This window comes from Schistocerca cancellata, chromosome 2, assembly GCF_023864275.1.
Source record: "Schistocerca cancellata isolate TAMUIC-IGC-003103 chromosome 2, iqSchCanc2.1, whole genome shotgun sequence".
Lineage (NCBI taxonomy): Eukaryota > Metazoa > Arthropoda > Insecta > Orthoptera > Acrididae > Schistocerca > Schistocerca cancellata.
Window position 1 is genome coordinate 945,010,411 of NC_064627.1, and position 20,336 is coordinate 945,030,746.

Here is a 20,336-nt window from a genome sequence, read left to right on the forward strand (position 1 = left end):
TAACAGTAGAACACAAGTCGTTTTGGACCATGAACTATTCGTGTTCAAGTGCAAAGCCCAAATTGATAACCAGCTCATAGATAATGCATGTGTAGTCTGTGATGACTGTTGCACTACCCAGTTCTTCCATTGTAGAATGTCCACTGGAAGAACTGGGTAGTGCGGAACACATCGTAGACAAGATAGGTCCAGGATATAGCTGGGAACTGCAGTTTGAGCAGTGAAAGATAAACAACTGTTGCACCAGCTCCCCTAGTCCATAATTTATGGACCATTCATATGTCCATATGACTGTGTTGATGGTATGAAATTGGAAGATAAAACACACCCAGTGAACTTGAACCAGGAAAGGGAACCCCGTGTCTGGTTCTAGTTCATTGATGGTATCTTGATGATCTGGACTCAGGACCAAGACACTCTGTGCTCGTCTTGCCACTGTCTCAACATCTTCTCTCTTGTTTCTCCTCAGCCCAGCATGACACCTTCCTGTTGTTGATCTCCATTTGTTGATGGCTCCTTAAAAAACCTCTGTCCATATTGAGCTCACTAAACACGTGACATTACCTGCATATTGATACTTCCACAGTAAGAAGTCTCTCCCATACAGTCAAACCACCCATTGACAGCACATCTGCAATGTTGAGCAACCCCTTATGTCTTACTAAGACCTTCACAGACAGGCCTTACATTTGATATCTAGTTTACAAACACATGTCCCCTACTATAACCACATAAGGCCATACTGACTTTTGCACAACCTTTTATGTGGGCTTGACCACGAACCAGCTGGCCACCTGAATGACTGACCAACACCAAACTGTGACCAAGAGCAGGGTTTTCCACCTAACTTCACTTGCTGTTTCGAAACCCAAGCCAGCTGGTTCCTTCCCTCCAATCCTGCAGTCCTCTTAGCCTTGATATCCATTAGCCTCTGTCACCCGCTCACCTCCATCCCTTCACTCATTCAACACTCACCCTGTCCAGTCTCTCCCTCTTCCTCTGTTCTATCTCCCTTAAACATTCCATTCATTCACATCATTGTGTGGTCCAAGCAATTTCCTTATCTAGAGCTTGCCCACCAAAGTCACATTGCTATGCTGTGCAATTTCTGCCTCTCCTTCAAATCTGTCAGGCACACTTCCTCTGGTATCCATCTCTGCGTAAGTCGAATGCTCAGCTCTGACAATTGACCTAGATGTCCATTAGAGGGCACAGTCTCACTGCAGCACTGTGCGTGAGCATGAGTGCGTTACTTATCTTGTCACGTGAATACACTGGCCTCACAGCTAATATGAATACAGCCTCCTAGCAAGTGGTCAGTCATTTCTGTACTTGCATCTGATATTGTTGGTTATCATCATTGCTTTGTTGTGGACTATTGGATAACCACCTCACTTGGCCCTTGGTCTTGCTCTCTGGCCGCAATTGGGACTCTCTCTCTCTCTCTCTCTCTCTCTCTCTCTCTCTTTCTCTCTTTCCTCTTGGCTTGTTGACATTCTTGTGGTGAAGATTTCCACTTTGCATGACAATATTTACATAGGTTGCTTTGGTCTTGCCCTTGTCTGGGTCCTGTGCTCTGTCAGCTGTTTAGCTCAGCTACCATTTGGAGCCACGATTCATTCCACAGGTGGTCGTTCTGTCTTGCAGCTCTTGGTCTTTCATTCCTGGATTCTGATGTGTGCACTGATATCTGGCTATTTGTGGATATAGCACTTCTCTCCAACCCTCCTTCCCACTATCTACCTCCTGTCTCCACTTGTCCACACCACTTGATACAATTGACACGAACCCAATTGAGCTACAATGCTGATTCAGTGAAATCAATTTGTGTGTGTGTGTGTGTGTGTGTGTGTGTGTGTGTGTGAGAGAGAGAGAGAGAGAGAGAGAGAGAGAGAGAGAGAGAAGTAAATGGCTTTGCCACTAGATGACACACGAGTTGTGTGGCACATTTTATTTGGAATATGATCTCAGTTTTATAGGATTATTGGATATCTTTAAAATGATTAAATTTATTTATGCTTTTCATTATGCATAAAAATCCTTCAAGGAGGAAGCTTTTGTGTTTTCCTAACCCTGCCCTCTCCTCATCCATTAGCTATACAGTTCCTCCCATTTGCTAGCTGCATTGAACCTTCTCTTCATAATTTCTACTCCTCTTCTCTCAGTCTTAAAGCAAATGAGCAAATGACAGAATGATTTCTCTGTGAAGGCCATAGCTAGTTTTCTGCCCCTTGCGCACCCAATCTGAAACTGTGATTCCCCTGTAATGATCTTCATAAACTGGCACCCCCCACCCCCACCTCTTTTCCCTCTCTCGCCCTCTCAGTCCCACCCCCACCCTCCCCCCACCTTTATCACAACATTTATATCTACTTCTTATCATGTGGAGGAGGGGGGGGGGGAGAGAGAGAGAGAGAGAGAGAGAGAGAGAGCGCTTTCATCATCATCTTCCTTTTCTCCAATCTTCACTTATCTTTGACTGTACCTCCAGAAGAATTAAATTTCAGTTTGTGACAGCCCACTATTAGCAAATAATTGTAGCTGTATGTTGCATTGTTGTTATTCATTATGTTCAAAAGTAGCTTTCTGTTTGCTTTAGTGATGATCATTTTTCAGGACTTTTGTCTCCAGGCTTCTGACTGTAATTGTCTGCTGTGTAATTGTGTCTCTGAAGTAGAATTTCATTCCATTTCATAAAAGAGGACATTAACTGCTAAAAGCTATCATAATATTAAAATTGTCACTTCTCTTATTAATTAAATGAATAGTACCATTGGTAATGTAAAATGATGTAAAATTCCATACTTCTATCAATTTATAGGTCTTCTCTGCACTGAGAATGTCTCATTAAATGAAATAAAAAATTCTGCTTGCCACTATTTGTGTGTGTGTGTGTGTGTGTGTGTGTGTGTGTGTGTGTGTTTAAATGGTTTTTTATTTATTTATTTATTTATTTATTCATCCGTGGAACAATAAATATTGTATGGATGTCGTCAGTTTACAACACATGAGCACACATTTACATTTAAAATGAAACAGGCTTCTCATATTTTGTGTAGTTTTTATAACTAGTCATTCACACATTTATAATTACATAATATTTTGGTGATAATGTCATATGTTGCTAATAATCTACATCTATGTTAAATATTCTTTTACAGTATAACAACTGTTACTTACTAAAAAGGTTTTAAGCTTTTGTCTGAAAGTGAGGGGCTCATTTATTTCTTTAATATCTTGTGGTAATTTGTTATACAGTTTTATCCCATTATAAAATATACTTTTTTGCGTCTTTGCCTTATTCTTTCTATCTAGATGGAGGTGGTGACAAGCTCTTGTTTCATGGTCATGTATTAGGCTGTTTGTGTTGTACATGTTGAGATTTTTCTTAATGAACATTATGTTCTGAAAGATATACTCACAAGAAACAGTTAGAATTCCTAGCTTTCTAAATAATTCTAGACAGTGGGCCCTGTTGTTGCTGTTTGTTATTATCCTTATGGCTCTTTTTTGTACTTTGAACACAGTTTGTATGTTACTAGCACTTGTTCCCCAAAACATGATCCCATAGCTGAGGACTGAGTGTAGATATCTGTAATATGTTATTTTAAGACAGGTATTATTGCATACCGGTGCAAGGATTCTAAGAGCATAGCATGCTGTGAATAATTTCCTTGCCAAAATGTTGACATGGTTTGTCCATTTCAGTTGGCTGTCTACATTCATCCCTAAGAATTTGGTACTTGTTACACATTCTAATTCATTATTATTAACTTTTATTCTAGTGGCATTGTGCTTTTTGTTCAATTGGGAGTTAATATAGTTAGTTTTCTTTACATTTGGGGTTACTTTAGTTTTTAATGACCAGTTGTGGACATCATTGAGAGCCTCGTTTGCTCTTTCTGACAGTTGTGTTGGATTTTCACCTGTTATTACTATGTTGCTGTCATCAGCAAAAAGTATTTTTTCTCCATGTCTGATACTTTGTGGGAAGTCATTAATGTAAATATGAAACAACATTGGGCCTAATACACTTCTCTGTGGGACGCCTATATTCACATTTTCTGGGTCAGACAGCTGTTTTATAAGGGAATTGTTTGAAACTTGTGATATCTCAACTCGTTGAACTCTGTTTTCCAAGTATGATTTGAACCACTTCTTTGTCACACCTCTTATTCCTATTTGCCCTAATTTATGAAGTAAGATTTTGTGGTCAACTGTATCAAAGGCCTTGGACAAGTCTAAAAAGATACCACTTACATTTTCACCTTTGTCCAGTGCTTCTAAAATTACTTTAGTGAACTGTGCTATAGCAGATTGTTTGCCTTTTCCGGGCCTAAAACCAAATTGGTCATTGGAAAGAAGATTATATTTATTCAGGTAATTTAGCAGTCTCTTTTTGACTAGTATTTCTATTATTTTAGAAATGGTAGACAGTATAGAGATCGGCCTGTAGTTCTCTACATTTTCCACATCTCCATTTTTAAGGATAGGTATAACTTTTGCTTGTTTTAGGTACTCCGGAAAGTATCTAGATTCGAAAGATTCATTAATTATGTCTGTTAATGGGCCCTTTATGGAGTCTATACAATCTTTAATTACGCAGACTGGGATTTCATCAAGTCCTACTGAAGTTTTATTTTTTAGTTGGTGTACTACTATTGCCACTTCCCTTTCTGTAGTTGGCAAGAGCACCATTGAGTTTGTTGGCTGGTTCTGAGTAGGTAAATCATACGTATCTGGAAATTTCTGCTGTAATTTTTTTGCAATACTACTGAAATATGAGTTTACAAAATCAGCTAATTTTTTAGGGTTACCTACTGGTACATCTTTGTTTTTAATATGTGAATTGAGGTCCTTTTTAGCAGAGTTAGATGTTTCCTGTTTGACTATGTTCCAGGCTGCTTTGCTCTTGTTTTCAGCTTCAAGTAATATTTTGTTGTTTGAAAGTTTTTTTGCGGCTAGCAACACCTTTCTGTATATTTTCCTGTACTTTTTGTAGAATTGCAGAACTTCTGGATTAGATTGATTATTTTTTATGGAGTTGAGATATCTAAGAGTTTCTGAGGATTTTTTGATACCTGTAGTCACCCATTGATTTCTCTTTGTAGTTTTAATTTGATAATGAGTTTTGGGAAACCTCTCTTCAAATCTGAGTTTAAAAATTGACATGAACTTGATAAATTTCTGATTTGCATTGGTTTCTGCATAGACTTCCCTCCAATCTTCATATTCGAGCTGGGATTTAAACTGATACAGGGCTGATTTGGAAAACATTCTTTTGTATGTACAAAGTTTAGGAGTAGTTTCTACATGAATGTTAGTTTTTAAGATCTGGCAGAGGTGGTCTGATAAGCCCAGGTTTTGGACAACAATATGACATTTTTTACTATCAATATCTGTAGCTACATGATCTATAGATGAGGAGGATTCTTTCGTTATTCTAGTTGGACAATTAACAAGGGAGGATATTCCATAGCAGCTTATAATATTCACATATATGTTGCTAGCCTTATCAGGCTTCATCATATTAATGTTTAAGTCACCACAGATAATTACATTTGCTTTTGGTCTAGAAACCTTGTCTAAGCTTTGATTCAGTTTTGAGAAGAATATATCAATGTCTCCACTGGGAGAGCAGTACACACAAAATATGACTAATTTTTTTGCTATGCCAGGTCGTATTATTTCAACAGCGGAAAGTTCAAAATGTTTTTTCCTCACCTAGATCTAAAAGATCATATCTAACTTTAAATGACATACCTTTTTTTACATAGATACATGAACCTCCACCATTCATTGAGATTCTGCTATAGTAACATGCGAGGTCAAATGAGGCTAATGCAATGTGTTCAATTTCCTTCCCTTTGCACCAGTGTTCAGTGATACACAAAATTTGGCTATCAAAATTTTCCAATTCTACTTCTAGCTGTTGTGCTTTGTTCTTTATGGCATAAATGTTTTGGTGAAGCACTGTTAGGCATTTGTTTTCACTTATCTTGGTGGTGCCTTTCCCTTTAGACCTGGTGCTAAAAAATTCTTTAGATGAGCTGGTGGCATGGTTATTCATCTGTTGATGACAGTGGAGGTGAGTCTGTTGCCAGTTATACTTGGAAGTTGGTGTATCTGAAGGTATCTGCCTTATGTTAGTCTTGTAACTGAGGCCGGGTACCAAAAATCCTTGTTGTAGATTCCTCTGCTTGCAAGCATTTATCTCTTTCCCTGTTATGTGCTGTTGTTCACTGCTTTGCCCCAGCAAAAATCCTGGCTTCTCAAGGGTGGCTGCCTTCTTCTGATGTGATGACTGCTCCTATTACCACTGCTGCTGCTGTGTGTTGTTGCAGTGAATGCCAGTGATTCTGGTTGCTTGATTATTGATGTTGGAACTACTGCTTCTAATGTTGCTGTGACTGCTAATGATTCTGGTTGGTTTGTTTTTGGTGCTGTAACTATTGCTTCTGTTGTTAGTTCTGCTGCTGCTAATGTTGGTTCAGCAGTAGGTTCCTCTGCTGCTACTGTTTTTTGGATGGTCCATTTGCATGCAGCTCCTGTTTCTGCTGGTGTTTCTGCTATTGGAGATTTATACCATCCCAGTTCAGTGGCTGTCACTTTGTAATTGCATTTAATTGCTTCCCTTATTAAGTTTCCTAACCTGGCCTTTCCATTTCTGTTAAGGTGAAGCCCATGTTTCGTAAAACATTATCTGTCAAGTGTACTTGAGTCAATTAATTTCACATTGCTGAATAGCCTACAACTACTTTTAAGTTTCACATTAATTCTGTGAATTTCCTTATTCACAGATGACCATTCAGGTAAATCATGCCTGTGGGTAAAGTTCACCAGTAAAATGTTTGTATTTGACAGTACTAGCAAAAGAGTCAAGAGCTGTGTATACATTTTCATAGCATTGTTTTCGTAAATGTCTTTAGCTCCTGTGCAGATTACAACACTGTCCTGCTTGTCATAGTTATATTTTACGATGTTTTTCGTCACTTCTTTGAAACCAGCACCTGGTTTATTGTTGCTGAAAAATAATTTTGTATGTTTACAGGATATCAGCACAGAATAATGTTATTGTGATTGAATGCAATCAGTATATAGAAATGCTGGAGAGAAATATCTTGGCACCATATACATTCAAAAATGTGAGTCAAATACAAGAGCAAAGTACTGATACATTTTGATATGCACATATATTTTGTAAATCCAATAAAATGAAATCTTATTACAGGAGAAAAGGCAGTTCCTGTTTCTTCTCAATTATGCAAAAGTGAGTGATTGTTTACTGCAGATTTGTCAACTTCATCGTGCTTCAACCCTTCCAGCTGCTGAACAAAACAGTATGGTAAGTTAATTTTAGCTTGAAGTTGTGCACTTCATCTGCAGAATTATAAATGTGTTTTGTATCACAAAGGGGACATACTTCAGAATCATATGCCACATAAACATTTTTTAATGGTCTTAGACAAACCAAAAATACAATTTGCCCATTCATGAAGTAAGTTTTATTGATAAAGTACTGTTGTTATAAAAAAATCCAAACTGAATGTCTCCTACAAACTTAATGGATTATCACAAACATGTGTAATGCTTGTACTTCTTTTTATTTTATGTGTCTAGTTCCATAGGGCCAACTTGAGGAACAATTCTCCATGGTCATGGAACTTGTCGGTACATGAAATTAATGTCAGAATATAATAAATAAAATAAAATTTGCACATATCATATGCAGACAACAGCTGCTGGGTATATATTAGCATAATCAACAGTGTAACACAGGAAGTACAAACATGTCTAAAATTGTCAACATTATCCTGTTTTCCCTTTTTGTAAAGCAATTTCACTATGAAGTAGTTTGTCATTGAAGAAACTGACTATTCCTAAAGCGAAAATTACAAATGTGGGTAATTTAAGGGCTTAACATATACAGCATAGTACTTTAGTATCCTGGGTATTACATATTGTCCATGAGAGTCCTTAGTGTTCAGCAATTTAATTGTTGACTCAGTCCCCCGCTTGTCAGTATCATAAAGGTTTTTTCTGTCAGTAATCTTAGAAAGCCATTTTCTAAGAATGTTATTTGAATTCCTGTGTAAACTAAGTTTTTATTTAATTCACCTGCTATATTCAGAATTTTTGTTAAATACTGTACATATATCTGACAGTGTGCAGTCTTGCTATTTGCAATAACTATTTGTTTGACCAACCCCCTGTGTCAGCTGATGGCAGGAGATCCTCCACAAATGCAACACATCTTAGGATGACATGTCAGAAAGGGGTGTAACAAGGTTCACAACAGCTAAATCTATCCCTAGACTCTGTGATTTCAACAAATCCAATTCTTCATCCTAAATTATTATTCACAAAATCAAACAATTGAAAATCCAGGGTGGAATAATGACAGTATTATGTAAAGGACAATTGCAACTCACTATATATCAAGATGTTAAGTCGCAGGCAGGCACAGCAAAAAGACTGTTAAACAAGCCTTCTTCTAAAGTAGACAATACACACACTTTCAGCCCCAAGGGGTCTCGCCACTCTTTGGTGGTTTTGTGCTTGGCTACCACAAGGCCCCAGCCTTTCCAGCACCTTTTTGTTTCCGTGCTGCATATATATCCTCTTGCTATTCTTTATCCCCTCTCTTGGGGAACGTCTGGGATGTTGCTGGAAATGTGTTCTGTGTATTTAGTCGCTGATATCAGAACAGTCTCTCCATTGTCTTTTGTCCCTTCTTTCTTTTTTCATTCCCCTTCTCCTACCCTTCCTCCACTTTGGCGTTTGAGGTTCATCTTTTTCTTCTTCCTCCCTGTGCACTCCTGAAGAACAGACCAAGAATCTGATGCGCAACAGGTGAGTGGGTAGTGTGTAATTCTCAGACTTGGGTTGACAGGTAAGATTTGCACATACCCCCTGGTAAAGGCCAGAGCCAGGGAGGGGTGATTGCCTGAGCTGCTACCATCCTTAACTACCGATAGTGTCTGTCACGTTTTCAGTAGGTGTGACCTGAGGTATGAACACTCACATAAGGCAGGTGGACTCCTTTCTGAGGGGGGCTCCCAGTTGGAAGGAGTGTGCCATCGGAGACACTGGCATTCATGTGGGGATTTTCTTGCATTGAGCCAAACATCATCTCAGTCTATGTCTACTAAACATAAATGGAATGAGGCTAACAAATCAGAGACCTTCCCAGCTGCACCATTGTTCCTTGTGGTTTCATGTACTGAAGACGATCAGTCACAGTAAATCCATTTATTTTTCAGAAAGGAATTGATGCAATTGCTGGCCCTGTGAAATTCTGCTGTCATTTACACAATGGTGCTTTGCTTTTGGAGACTACTACTGATTCTCAAGCACAAAAACTGCTTGCAGCTTCGCTCCTCCACATCTATCCTGTTCATGCTGAGGTCCATCGATGCTTAATTCTTCCCATGGTGTTATTTACACTAGGCTGCTCAGTGGTCTGACTGAGATAGAAATTCAAATGTACCTCTAATCAGGGTGTCATTGCAGTCCATCGAGTGGTGACAAAAGTAAATGCATCCTTAGTGCCCACATGCACTCTTTTTCTCACTTTTGGTAGAGGGTTCCTTCCATCAGAGATCAGAGTTATCACAGTATGACTGTACATTCCAAACCTGATGCGCTGCTACCAGTGCCATCATTACAACCACACTCGAGAATCCTGTCAACACCTGGCCAAATGTGTAACCTGTGGTAGGGATGCTCACAAAGGCAATTGTCCACCTCCTTCTCCTCACTGTATCAACTGCAAGGGAAACTATGCCCCCATCTCCCAAGAATCTCAATGAGCGGGCTGTCCAAGAGACCGGGTGAAGGAAAAGTGCCTTACCCAGTCACTCGCAAGTTGTTGACTAGTTGGAAACCCTGCGTTCTACCATCTGGTACATGCAGTACTGTTCTTGCTACATCTTGCTCCACAAAAGACATGGCCACGCAGACATGTGGCCTCAAATTTAGCATCACGGTTGTGAAATCGCCCAGCGCCATGGTAGTGTCCCCGTCTCCTCCTCCAGCTGTGCAACAAGCCACCATACCTATGCCTCATCGAACGGAGTCACCTGCTACACAACCGGCAGAGCAGAAAGGACAGAAGGAATACTCTTGCGAAGACTTCCTATGTCCCCACAGCCAAAAAACATCTGAGTCTTCCTCTGCCAACTGAGAAGGCTCCAAGAAATCAAACAAAACAGTCTTTTCCTTTGCCGATTTGGAGATCCTCTTCGACGTTGTAGCCACGTGATACCCTCGCTCGGCTGACCTGCATGTCACAGATGCACACCACCAACCGTTTTTCTGCCCTGTACTCCACAGAATGAAAGAGGAATAATGCCGATGTCTCTGTAGACCTCGTGGAGCAGGCTCCTCCTGCCCCTGTGCCCTGTAACAGTGAGTCTTCAAAGACTGGCACTCAGCAGCTGCTGAGGTGACACCTCTTCTTTTTTCCTCATCATGACTCTCCTCCAGTGGAATGTTCATGGCCTTCGATCCAACAAAGAAGACTTATGGCTGCTCTTAGAATTGCAGCATCGTCTTGTACTCTGCCTCCAGGAAACAAAATTGTGTCCTCAGCCGCTTTGAGTTCTTGCATTTCTTCCCGGTCCACTTTGACCTTCACCCCAAGGATGGCATTTCATCTCAAGGGGGAGGAGTCATGCTGCTCATCAAGGATGATGATCATAGTCAGCTCATCTCCCTGACTACCCAGCTCAAAGCTATTGCGGTCCACATTTTCGTTCCTCGCTTGATCTTTTGTCTTTATACCATTTACATCCCTCCGTCATCTGGTGTCACCTGGGCAGACTTCCTCCAGCTTATTGGGCAACTGCCTCACCCATTTCTGCTGCTCAATGACTGTAATGTGCACCATCCCCTGTGGGGCTCTCCCAGAATCTATCAGCGAGGTGCCATCTTGGCTGATATTCTCAATCACCTTAACACAGGAGCAACCATGTTCCTTTCAGACTCCACTCACACCTATTCCCATTCAGACCTCTCCTTTTTCACTGCCCAGCTTGCCCATCATCTTGAGTGGTCCGTTCTCTCTGACACACACTCGAGGGACCATTTCCCATGTACCATCCGATTGCTGACTCTTACCCCACCTATGTGCACACCCAAATGGCAGCTTTGTAAGGCTAACTAGAGGCTTAACTCCTCCCTTGCGACCTTTGACAACAACATTTTGTCAGCTGTGATGACCATGTAGAATATCTTACAAACGTTATGCTTACTGCTGCAGAACATTCCATTCCTCGCACTTCTTCTTTACCATGCCGTGTTCTGGTCTCTTGGTGGACTGATACATGCCGTGATGCCATTCATGCACATAGACGTGCTTTCCATATTTTTAACTGTCATACTATGATGACAAACTGCATTCATTATAAATGGTTTCATGCATAGTGTTGTCGTGCTCCTCGGAATAACATAAAAGCTAGTTGGATTTCATTTACTAGTTCTTTTAACAGTTCTCTTCTGTCATATGGGCCAACATCTGACTGCTCTCTGGGACCAAGGTCCATTCCCCAATTTCCGGCCTGACATAGACGATGTCGTAGTGGACCCTGTTGCTATCTCCAACACCTTGGGCCCCCATTTTGCAGAGATTTCGAGCTCCTCCTACTATCACCCTGCCTTCCTCCATCGGAAATGAGTGAAGAAAGTTTGAGAGATACCCCTCTCTTCTCAGAATCATCAGTACTGCTGTGCCGCCTTTAGTATGAGGGAGCTAGGTCATGCTCTCACTTCATCCTGATCCTCCGCCCCAGGGCCAGATGATGTTCACATTCAGATGTTGCAGCACCTTCCTCTTGTGAGCAAGCACTTTCTCCTTCGTATGTACAATGGCATCTGGCCAAAGGGCACGTCTCCTAGATGCTGGTGTGAAGCCACTGTCATACCCATTCCTAAGCCTGATAAGACAAACACCTTCCTTTTATCTACCACCCCATTTCTCTCACCAGCTAGTTTTTGCAAGGTGAGAGAACGCATAATTCATGCCGAGTGGCATATTGGCTCCAGTCTGTCAATTTACTAACCACTGCACAGTGCAGATTTCGAGTGTGCTGATCTGCAGTTGACCATCTCGTCACCTTATCAACCCATGTCATGAATGGTTTCTTGGAGAAATCCCTATGACATTTGCTGGAGGACTGGTATCCTCTGTACTCTCTATGTGTGGAGCTTCCATTGCTGCATGCCCCGTTTCCTTCAGGATCTTTTAAAAGTCCAAGTTTTCAAGGTACTTGCGAGTTCTGCCTTGTCAGACATCTTTATCCAGGAAAACGGTGTCCCTCGGAGTTCTATTGTGAGTGTTGTCCTCTTTGCTATCACCATTGACTCTATAATGGCCTGTCTCCCACTTGGCATCTCCAGGTCCCTTTTTATTGATATTTTCCCCATCTGTTACAGTTCTTTACAGACCTGTCTCATTGAGTGGCATCTTCAGCGATGCCTCGATCATCTGTACTGTTGGAGCAGCGACAATGGCTTTCATTTTTCCACTGACAAAATTGTTTGTATTAATTTCTGGCCACACAGTTGGTTTCTTCCACTGTCTTTACATCTTGCTGTGCCATTCATTTAAACTATGACATTCCTGGGGCTCATGCTCAATAGGAAACTTTCTTGGTCCTCCCATGTGTCTTATGCTGCGGTCCGCTGTACGCGGCCCTCAGTGTCCTACATGTCCTGAGTCATACTTCCTCCATTTGTACCGGTCCCTTATCCATTCAGAACTAGGCTATGGGTGTTTCGTTTACGCACCTGCATATCCATCCTTCATATGCTGTCTCAGTACTATCCATCATGGCATCTGTTCATCCAATGGTACATTTTACACTAGCCTGGTTGAGAGTCTGTACGCAGAAGCTGCCGAACTACCAGTGTGCTACTGCCGTGACTTTCTCCTCAGCAGATATGCATGCTGTTTGTCTGCCGTGCATGGCCACACATCCTATACCTTCCTTGATGAATCCTATGATCGCCAGTATGGGACACATCCCTCTTCTCTGTTACCTTCTGGAGTTCGCTTTCAGCTCGTGCTCTGGCAGCTTAATTTCATGCTACCTGCCCCTTTTCTGTTTGCTGTGAACCCTTCACCACCTTGGCTTCATGTGGGGGCCCATGTGCACCTTGGCTTTCATTCACTTCTTGAGGACACTACTCCAGCCTCGCTCCATCGTCTTCAGTTTTATGACCTTCACAAGGAACTTTGTGACAGTACCTTTGTATACACTGATGGCTCTCAGACTGACTGTGATGTCAAGTGTTCCTTCATCACTGGTACCAATGTTTTTCAGTATCGAGTACATCCAGTGACACAGACTTTTCAATTGCGTCGTCTACTCAAACTCTTTCAGTGCCCTACAAAGCTTGTGTGTGCTGTAAACCATTCATCCCTTAGTGCAACTGGTCCAGGAAAGCTGTCACTTGCTCACTCTTGATGGAGCCATTGTATTGTTTATATGGGTTTCTGGCCACATCGGCCTGATAGGAAACAAGGATGTTAATGCTGCTGCCAAGGCTGCAGTTCTGTAGCTTAGCCCACTACTTCTTACACTCTGATGATCTCTATGTTGCTGTCTGTCAGCAGGTGATGTCACTTTGGCATCACCGCTGGTCCTCCCTTCGTGGGAATGAGCTCTGGGTTATTAAGCCTCTTCCAGCAGCTTGGACAACCTCCTCTTGGCCCTCTTGCCATGAGGAGATCATTTTAGCTATGTTACACATCGGGCATTGTTTTTAGCATCACCATTTGTTAAGTGGTGCTCCCCCACCATTTTGTGCTCACTGCCCTCAACCTTTAACAGTCCACGATTTCCTGATGGAATGCCCTTTTTTGAACCACTTAGTGTCTCATTTGTGTTTACCATCTGAGTTACCGGCCATTTTAGCGCGCCGTCGACCACGTTTTACTTTTTATCTGTCTCAGTAATATAGTGAAGGACATTTAATCTTTAGTCCATGACCTCTGTTTCTCTATGGTATATTTTATAGACCTTTGTCCATGTACTTGCTTTTAGCTATCTTCTCTTCCATTGATTGGGATTAACGTGTAATCGTTTTTAACTCTTCTCTTTGTATTCGTGTTCTACAGTTTTGACATGGGCGCATGTGATGCTAGTTGTTTTTGTGACTTAAAACAAAATAGACCAAATCCCACACATTCACACAAGCACAACTCACACACACATGATCACAACGAAGATACCATAGCTATTTGGATGTCACGCTGCATGGGTTGGTGCACCTTCCACTGTCCACTGGTTGCAACATCAGATCTCCTGACACACTCTGTAGGAGGTGACACTGATTTCTGGCATCACTCCATATTTTACTAGACTTCCATTACACATCTCGTCATTGACAGTGAGAGGCAGATACATCCCACTCCAGCACAGCAGGCAGTGATGGCCAATGTATGGCTGGCTTCTGCCCAAGCAAAGATGTGCACGCATCATCGCCATGTGGTGCTGACATCAGCCCGCCAGCAATCCAGGACCGCTTCAGTTGGCCAGGCCCTGACATTAGTCCTTTCTGTGCTGTTACTGTGTTCCACTGCAGAGCATCTGCACCCTGGTGACTCAGGCCCAGCTCGTGTCTACCGTAGCAATGAGTGAAAACTGCTGTGCTCGGGACATGACCCTCTGCCCTCTGGCAGGGGTCTGACAGAGGCAGGTCAGCAGCACTGAGTCCTATAAGGTAGACTTAGTGTAGGAGGTGGTCATCCACACCCAGTCTAGAACCCACTGCTGCAGCTGGTGGAGCCCAGTTGTTTCTCACCTAGTGTAGTGTAGTGGCCTCAAAAAATTCATAGCTATTTATAAGGCTCTTGGGTGCATTTATTGCACTATTACCCTGCTCCCGGTCACATAGCTCATAACACCATTCTTGCCCTGGTGTGGTGACACTGTCCTGCTTGCTCTGGTTCTTACCATTGCTCGGTGCAGATTTCATCAAACAAAAACTTTGTGTTCTGTGTTATGGCAGGTCTTGTCATGGGGGAAGCCTCGTCAGAGAGGTCCACTGCATGAGTATCTAGGACGGTGATTCCAGTGATGGCTTCCCATTGCCTTCCACTGATGATGATGAAATGATAATGAGAACAACTCAACACTCAGTCCCTGAGCAGAGAAAATCTCCGACCCAGCCGGGAATCGAACCCAGGCCCCTCGGCGTGACAGACAGCCGCACTGACCACTCAGCTGTCAGGGTGGACTCATCAAACAGCAGAGATATAAAATAACACACTTGTATTAAATTGCAATATAACTATACTCTGCCACTGCTCTAGCACCAGTGAACGTTTTGGCTGGTAGCAGTTGAAAACGTGATGACATAGTTACGAACAGTACTGACATGTACCAATATATATTGAGCAGAACTAGAGAATAAATTGACACTACTATGGGGACAGATTTTAGCACCTCTTGTTTATATTACATCTTGTGGTTTTGTTTTGATTATAAGAAATTATGTTTTAAAAAAATTAAATTTCAGAACAGTATTTTGTAAAAATGAAGTAACATTGAAAGTTTTATCAGAAGTTTTCAAATTTTGGAACTTGTCTTTTTTTAAAAACTGAACGTGATCTTCGACCTTGTTTATGTGCCTGACATTACTCAGCACCTCAACTGTACAATAAGTTGCTACTTTTACTGTTTCAGCACTTTCATTTTGTTGGTGGTGGTGTTCTCTTTGTTGAAGTTGTTAGCAGTAGTATAAGTAACGATGATGATTATGATGATGATGATGATACTGTTCTGTTATTATCTAACTATTGCATCAATCTATTTATCACTTGTAACCCAACTTATCAGGTGACAACTGAGTAACCCTGAATCTTATATACTTCCCATCCTGCCTTCTTCTTTCTTTGATTGTTGTCTACATTTACATCTGCAACAATGCCTCAAACTGACAGGAGAAAATATAATATCCTGTTCAGTTGTTTTCAGGTCATAGAATTTGAAACGTGGGACCTAGGGAAAGCAGGAAAAGGTGTGGATGGGGCCTAATCAGTTACCATTGGTTGCACAGTAAACACGTACACTTTATTTAAGGAAATAATTTTTTAAAAACAATCATTTTAAAGAAATAGACTGTAATGCAAGTTACACTGACGGCTGAAGGCCTTATTACGAAAGAATTCAAAATTATTTGTCGGCTGAAGGCCACAAGCAATACTTCAGAGCAATTAATGGCTGAAGGTCTGAATTACAAATGAGGAAGACAATTACATCTTAAAAATACCAGAATAATTTTTAAAACAATCATTAAAAAAATTGACTGTAACACAAGCTATACTGATGGCTGAAGTTGTTATTAAGAAAGAATTCAATTATTTGTCAGCTGAAGGCCACAAGTAATAGGAATAATTTAAACAAAATATTATTTTTAAACAATTGACACAATCAGACCAAATAAAGAAGGGAGTGATCCACAGACAGTGCTCCAAGGATCAACCTGAGAAAAGTCCCAACAGCTGCTTAAGCGGTGAGACAGGCAGCCAAAAACTATCCTACTATGCAGACAGGGTTAAGACCAAACTGCCTACTCAAAATCTGACTAGATGCACATGGAACTGCAAAAGACAATTCCAAAACAACTCAATGCTAAAACAGTCACTATACAGCAACAAGACGAATTGCACATGGACATGAACGCTAAGAACACAGAAACGGTCGAAAGACCAGATACACGTCAGCCACTGAGACGACCGACCGAATGACCAACCATCAGCCGTTGCCAATGAAGTCAGGCAAGGAAAACATTGGAGTGTAAAACCGCCAACTGACAGCTTGATGGCATGAGGTCACTTTGACGGAAGGACACACACACAAGTGAAAGTTGCACTACTCGAATATAACAATCCATTCAACTTAAACTCGCTGAATCCGGACCTCGACGTGGTCATGCACTCTTGCGACCACATCCTTCCATCAGGCAGTGCATATATTGCTAGCTCATTCAGCGAGTACTGGCGTTGTCGGACCTCACAGCTGCTCCGTCCCAACTGAACGGCCGACACACGACAACCTGGAAATGCTAGAGGTCGCTTCAGAGATAGTACCACAGTACTCACTATTGATAAACACTGCTGCTGCCACTCATGGACAGACAAAGCTTGCAAACATAGTGGCACCAGTGAATGCACTAAGAAAACGAGAGGTCGTAATCCAAATACACGATGCCAACCTGTCAACAGCACAAACGCGAACCAGAACGTGGCTCAGAATTACTGTAAAAATTTCTTATTTTTGGGAAGCAGTGCTTCATTTCCCTGAAGTTCCCAATGACAAAATATTTATTCTGTTTCAAATAATTGTTCATACTGATGTCTGTTTAACATTAGCAAATAATTTCAGAAAATACTATGTGTCTCTCACATAATGTGGACTTTACATTTATGATTTATGCAAGTGACATATCACTAATTACAATAATTGTAGCATATTTAATTAATGGAATGTCATTTTATTTTGCAGATAGCAACTATTGTATATTCACGGCAGTCACGTGTCAGTTTTGATACTTTATGGCTGGAAGATCTGTATGAAAAAGTTATTATGGAAATTCAAGGAAGCAAGATAACACCACTTGTAGTGAATCCTGGAAGGATACTGTTGACATCGCAGAGGCTGTATTTTCAACCGTACAATAATATTGAACCTGTAGGTTATCTTTTTACACTTGTTAATGTTCTTCGTTTATTGTTATTGATAATATCAGACATTGTTATTGATACAGTCGTGCGTGCGCACGCACCCACCCACCCACACACACACACACACACACACACACACACACACACACACAGAGAGAGAGAGAGAGAGAGAGAGAGAGAGAGAGAGAGAACATCAAGCTCCATGTTAATTATTTGTATATGTTGCAGTACCCAGTACTGAAGATTCAGTTGAAGGATATAAAGAGGCTGATTAAAAGAAGATTTCTGTTGAGGCAGGTGGTAAGTGTACATTTATTGTTTATGACAAATTAGTAGATTTCCTAATATTAATCAAGGTAATACTCAGATCCTACTCATATTTTAGTGCTGTTTAGATGTATTCATATATACTTTTGCAACAGTAAGCAGGGCAGAGTGTATGCACACACACACACACACACACACACACACACACACACACACACACACACACACACACACAGTCACACAGTCATTCCTCCCCCTCAGTGTCACCTTACAAACAGTTGCTACAGTAGTGTATGTGCATCATGGGGTAACTACACTCATGCTCATAAATTAAGGATAATTGCGGAATATGGTGCCACACAACGTGGCACTACACAAAACTGGCACTAACAACATAGGCACATAGGGAACACACACGGCACAGATCTGTAAGTCCATGGTATTGGTGATAAGTTGAGAAAACCATCCTGAAACACATGTGCTACAAAATGCCACTGTGTCCTGTTCATTCACCCCGACATCAATATGGGGTGTGATCACCATGCACACATATACAAGCCACACAATTGTTTGGTGTACTCTGGTTCAGGTGGTCGAGCAGTTGCTGTGGTGTAGCATCCCATTCTTGGACCAATGCCTGTCGGAGCTCCTGAAGTGTTGTAGGGGTTTAAAGACGTGCAGCGGTACGTTGACCGAGAGCATCCCAGACATGCTCGATCGGGTTTAGGTCTGGAGAACAGATAGGCCACTCCATTCGCCTGATATCTTCTGTTTCAAGGTACTCCTCCATAATGGCAGCTCGGTGGGGCCATGCGTTATCATCCATCAGGAGGAAGGTGGGACCCACTGCACCCCTGAAAAGGTACACATACTGGTGCAAAATGACGCCCTGATACACATGACCTGTTACAGTTCCTCTGTCAAAGACATGCAGGGGTGTATGTGCACCCGACACCATCAAACCACGACCTCCATACACATCCCTTTCTAGGACATTAAGGGGTTGGTATCTGGTTCCTGGTACACGCCAGATGAAAACCCAGCGAGAATCAGTGTTCAGACTATACCTGGACGCGTCCGTGAACATAACCTGGGACCACTGTTCCAGTGACCATATACTGTGTTCTTGACGCCAGGATTTACGGGCTCTCCTGTGACCAGGGGTCAGTGGAATTGCACCTTGCAGGTCTCTGGTCGAATAAACCGTGTCTGTTCAGTGTCCTGTAGACTGTGTGTCTGGAGACAACTGTTCCAGTGGCTGTGGTAGGGTCCCGAACAAGGCTATCTGCAGTTGTCCGTAGCTGTCTGCGGGCAGTGATGGTGATATATTGGTCTTCTTGTGGTGTTTTACACTGTGGATGTCCCGTACTGTAGCGCCTGGACATGTTTCCTGTCTGCTGAAATTGTTGCCATAATCTTGAGATCACGCTTTGTTGCACACGGAGGGCCCGTGCTATGACATGCAGTGTTTGACCAGCCTCCAGTTGCCCTAGTATTCTGTCCCTCATAACGTCATCAGTATGTGTTTTTTGAGCCATTTTCAACACACAGTCACCATTAGCACACCTGAAAACGTCTGCACACTTACTCGCTGCACCGTACTCTGACATGCACCAACACACCTCTGTGTATGTGGACTGCTGCCAGCGCCACCGTGCGACGACCGCAGGGCAAATGCACCGCATGGTCATACCCCGAGGTGATTTAAACCCGCAAACTGCCCACCAGAGCATTGTTTCACCATGTATCAGCATTATCCTTAATTTATGAGCACGAGTGTTTATGTTTTTCATATCTGCCCTCTAATGAATCCTTAGACAAAGAGACTCTTGCAGATCAGTTCATGCATCATCTGGGCATCTTGACAGCATGCTGGATTGCGTTGGTCATATTACTTACACAGTTGACTATGTGAAATTTAAAACCTTCCTGGTGTATAGATTGTTACATGAAATTTTGTGCGAACTGTAAGAGATCAATAACTTCCTGATATGATGTTTTGGTGTAGAGTGTTCTGGTCATCTTCAAATGTATACTGGCTAAAGTACACTGAGTCACTTTATTTAAGTCCCCACCTGTTCATGTGTCGTTAATTGAAATGTTGCTCTAAAAGCGTTACTTGAATACATGCACTTCTGATGCACATTTATACATTGCTTTGAGCACCATCTGTGGTGTGAGCTCACCTTACCAATATTAGACTGACTATGTTTTAGTCAATGAAACTGCAGAATGATCTTGGCTAAGCAGACCACAAAGTTTCCCAATGACTGGATTCAATGCAGTGTCCAACTGGGAACCATCATTCCAACTGACAAAGTCCTCTGACAGTCATATTTCTATTGGTGAAGTTCTGAAAGTTTGAAGCAGAGGCAAC

General features: G+C 41.8%; 1 protein-coding gene across 1 annotated transcript in view; it reads left to right on the plus strand.

Annotated features, from left to right (window-relative positions):
- The window catches only part of LOC126160029 (protein FAN-like), a 174,942-nt gene that overhangs the window by 34,277 nt on the left and 120,329 nt on the right, over positions 1–20,336 (plus strand). Inside the window, exons 3-6 of the mRNA XM_049916839.1 lie at positions 7,052–7,145; positions 7,232–7,345; positions 17,514–17,699; positions 17,921–17,992. Coding sequence (XP_049772796.1) covers positions 7,052–7,145; positions 7,232–7,345; positions 17,514–17,699; positions 17,921–17,992 — 466 coding nt within the window. The remainder of the gene's footprint in view (positions 1–7,051; positions 7,146–7,231; positions 7,346–17,513; positions 17,700–17,920; positions 17,993–20,336) is intronic.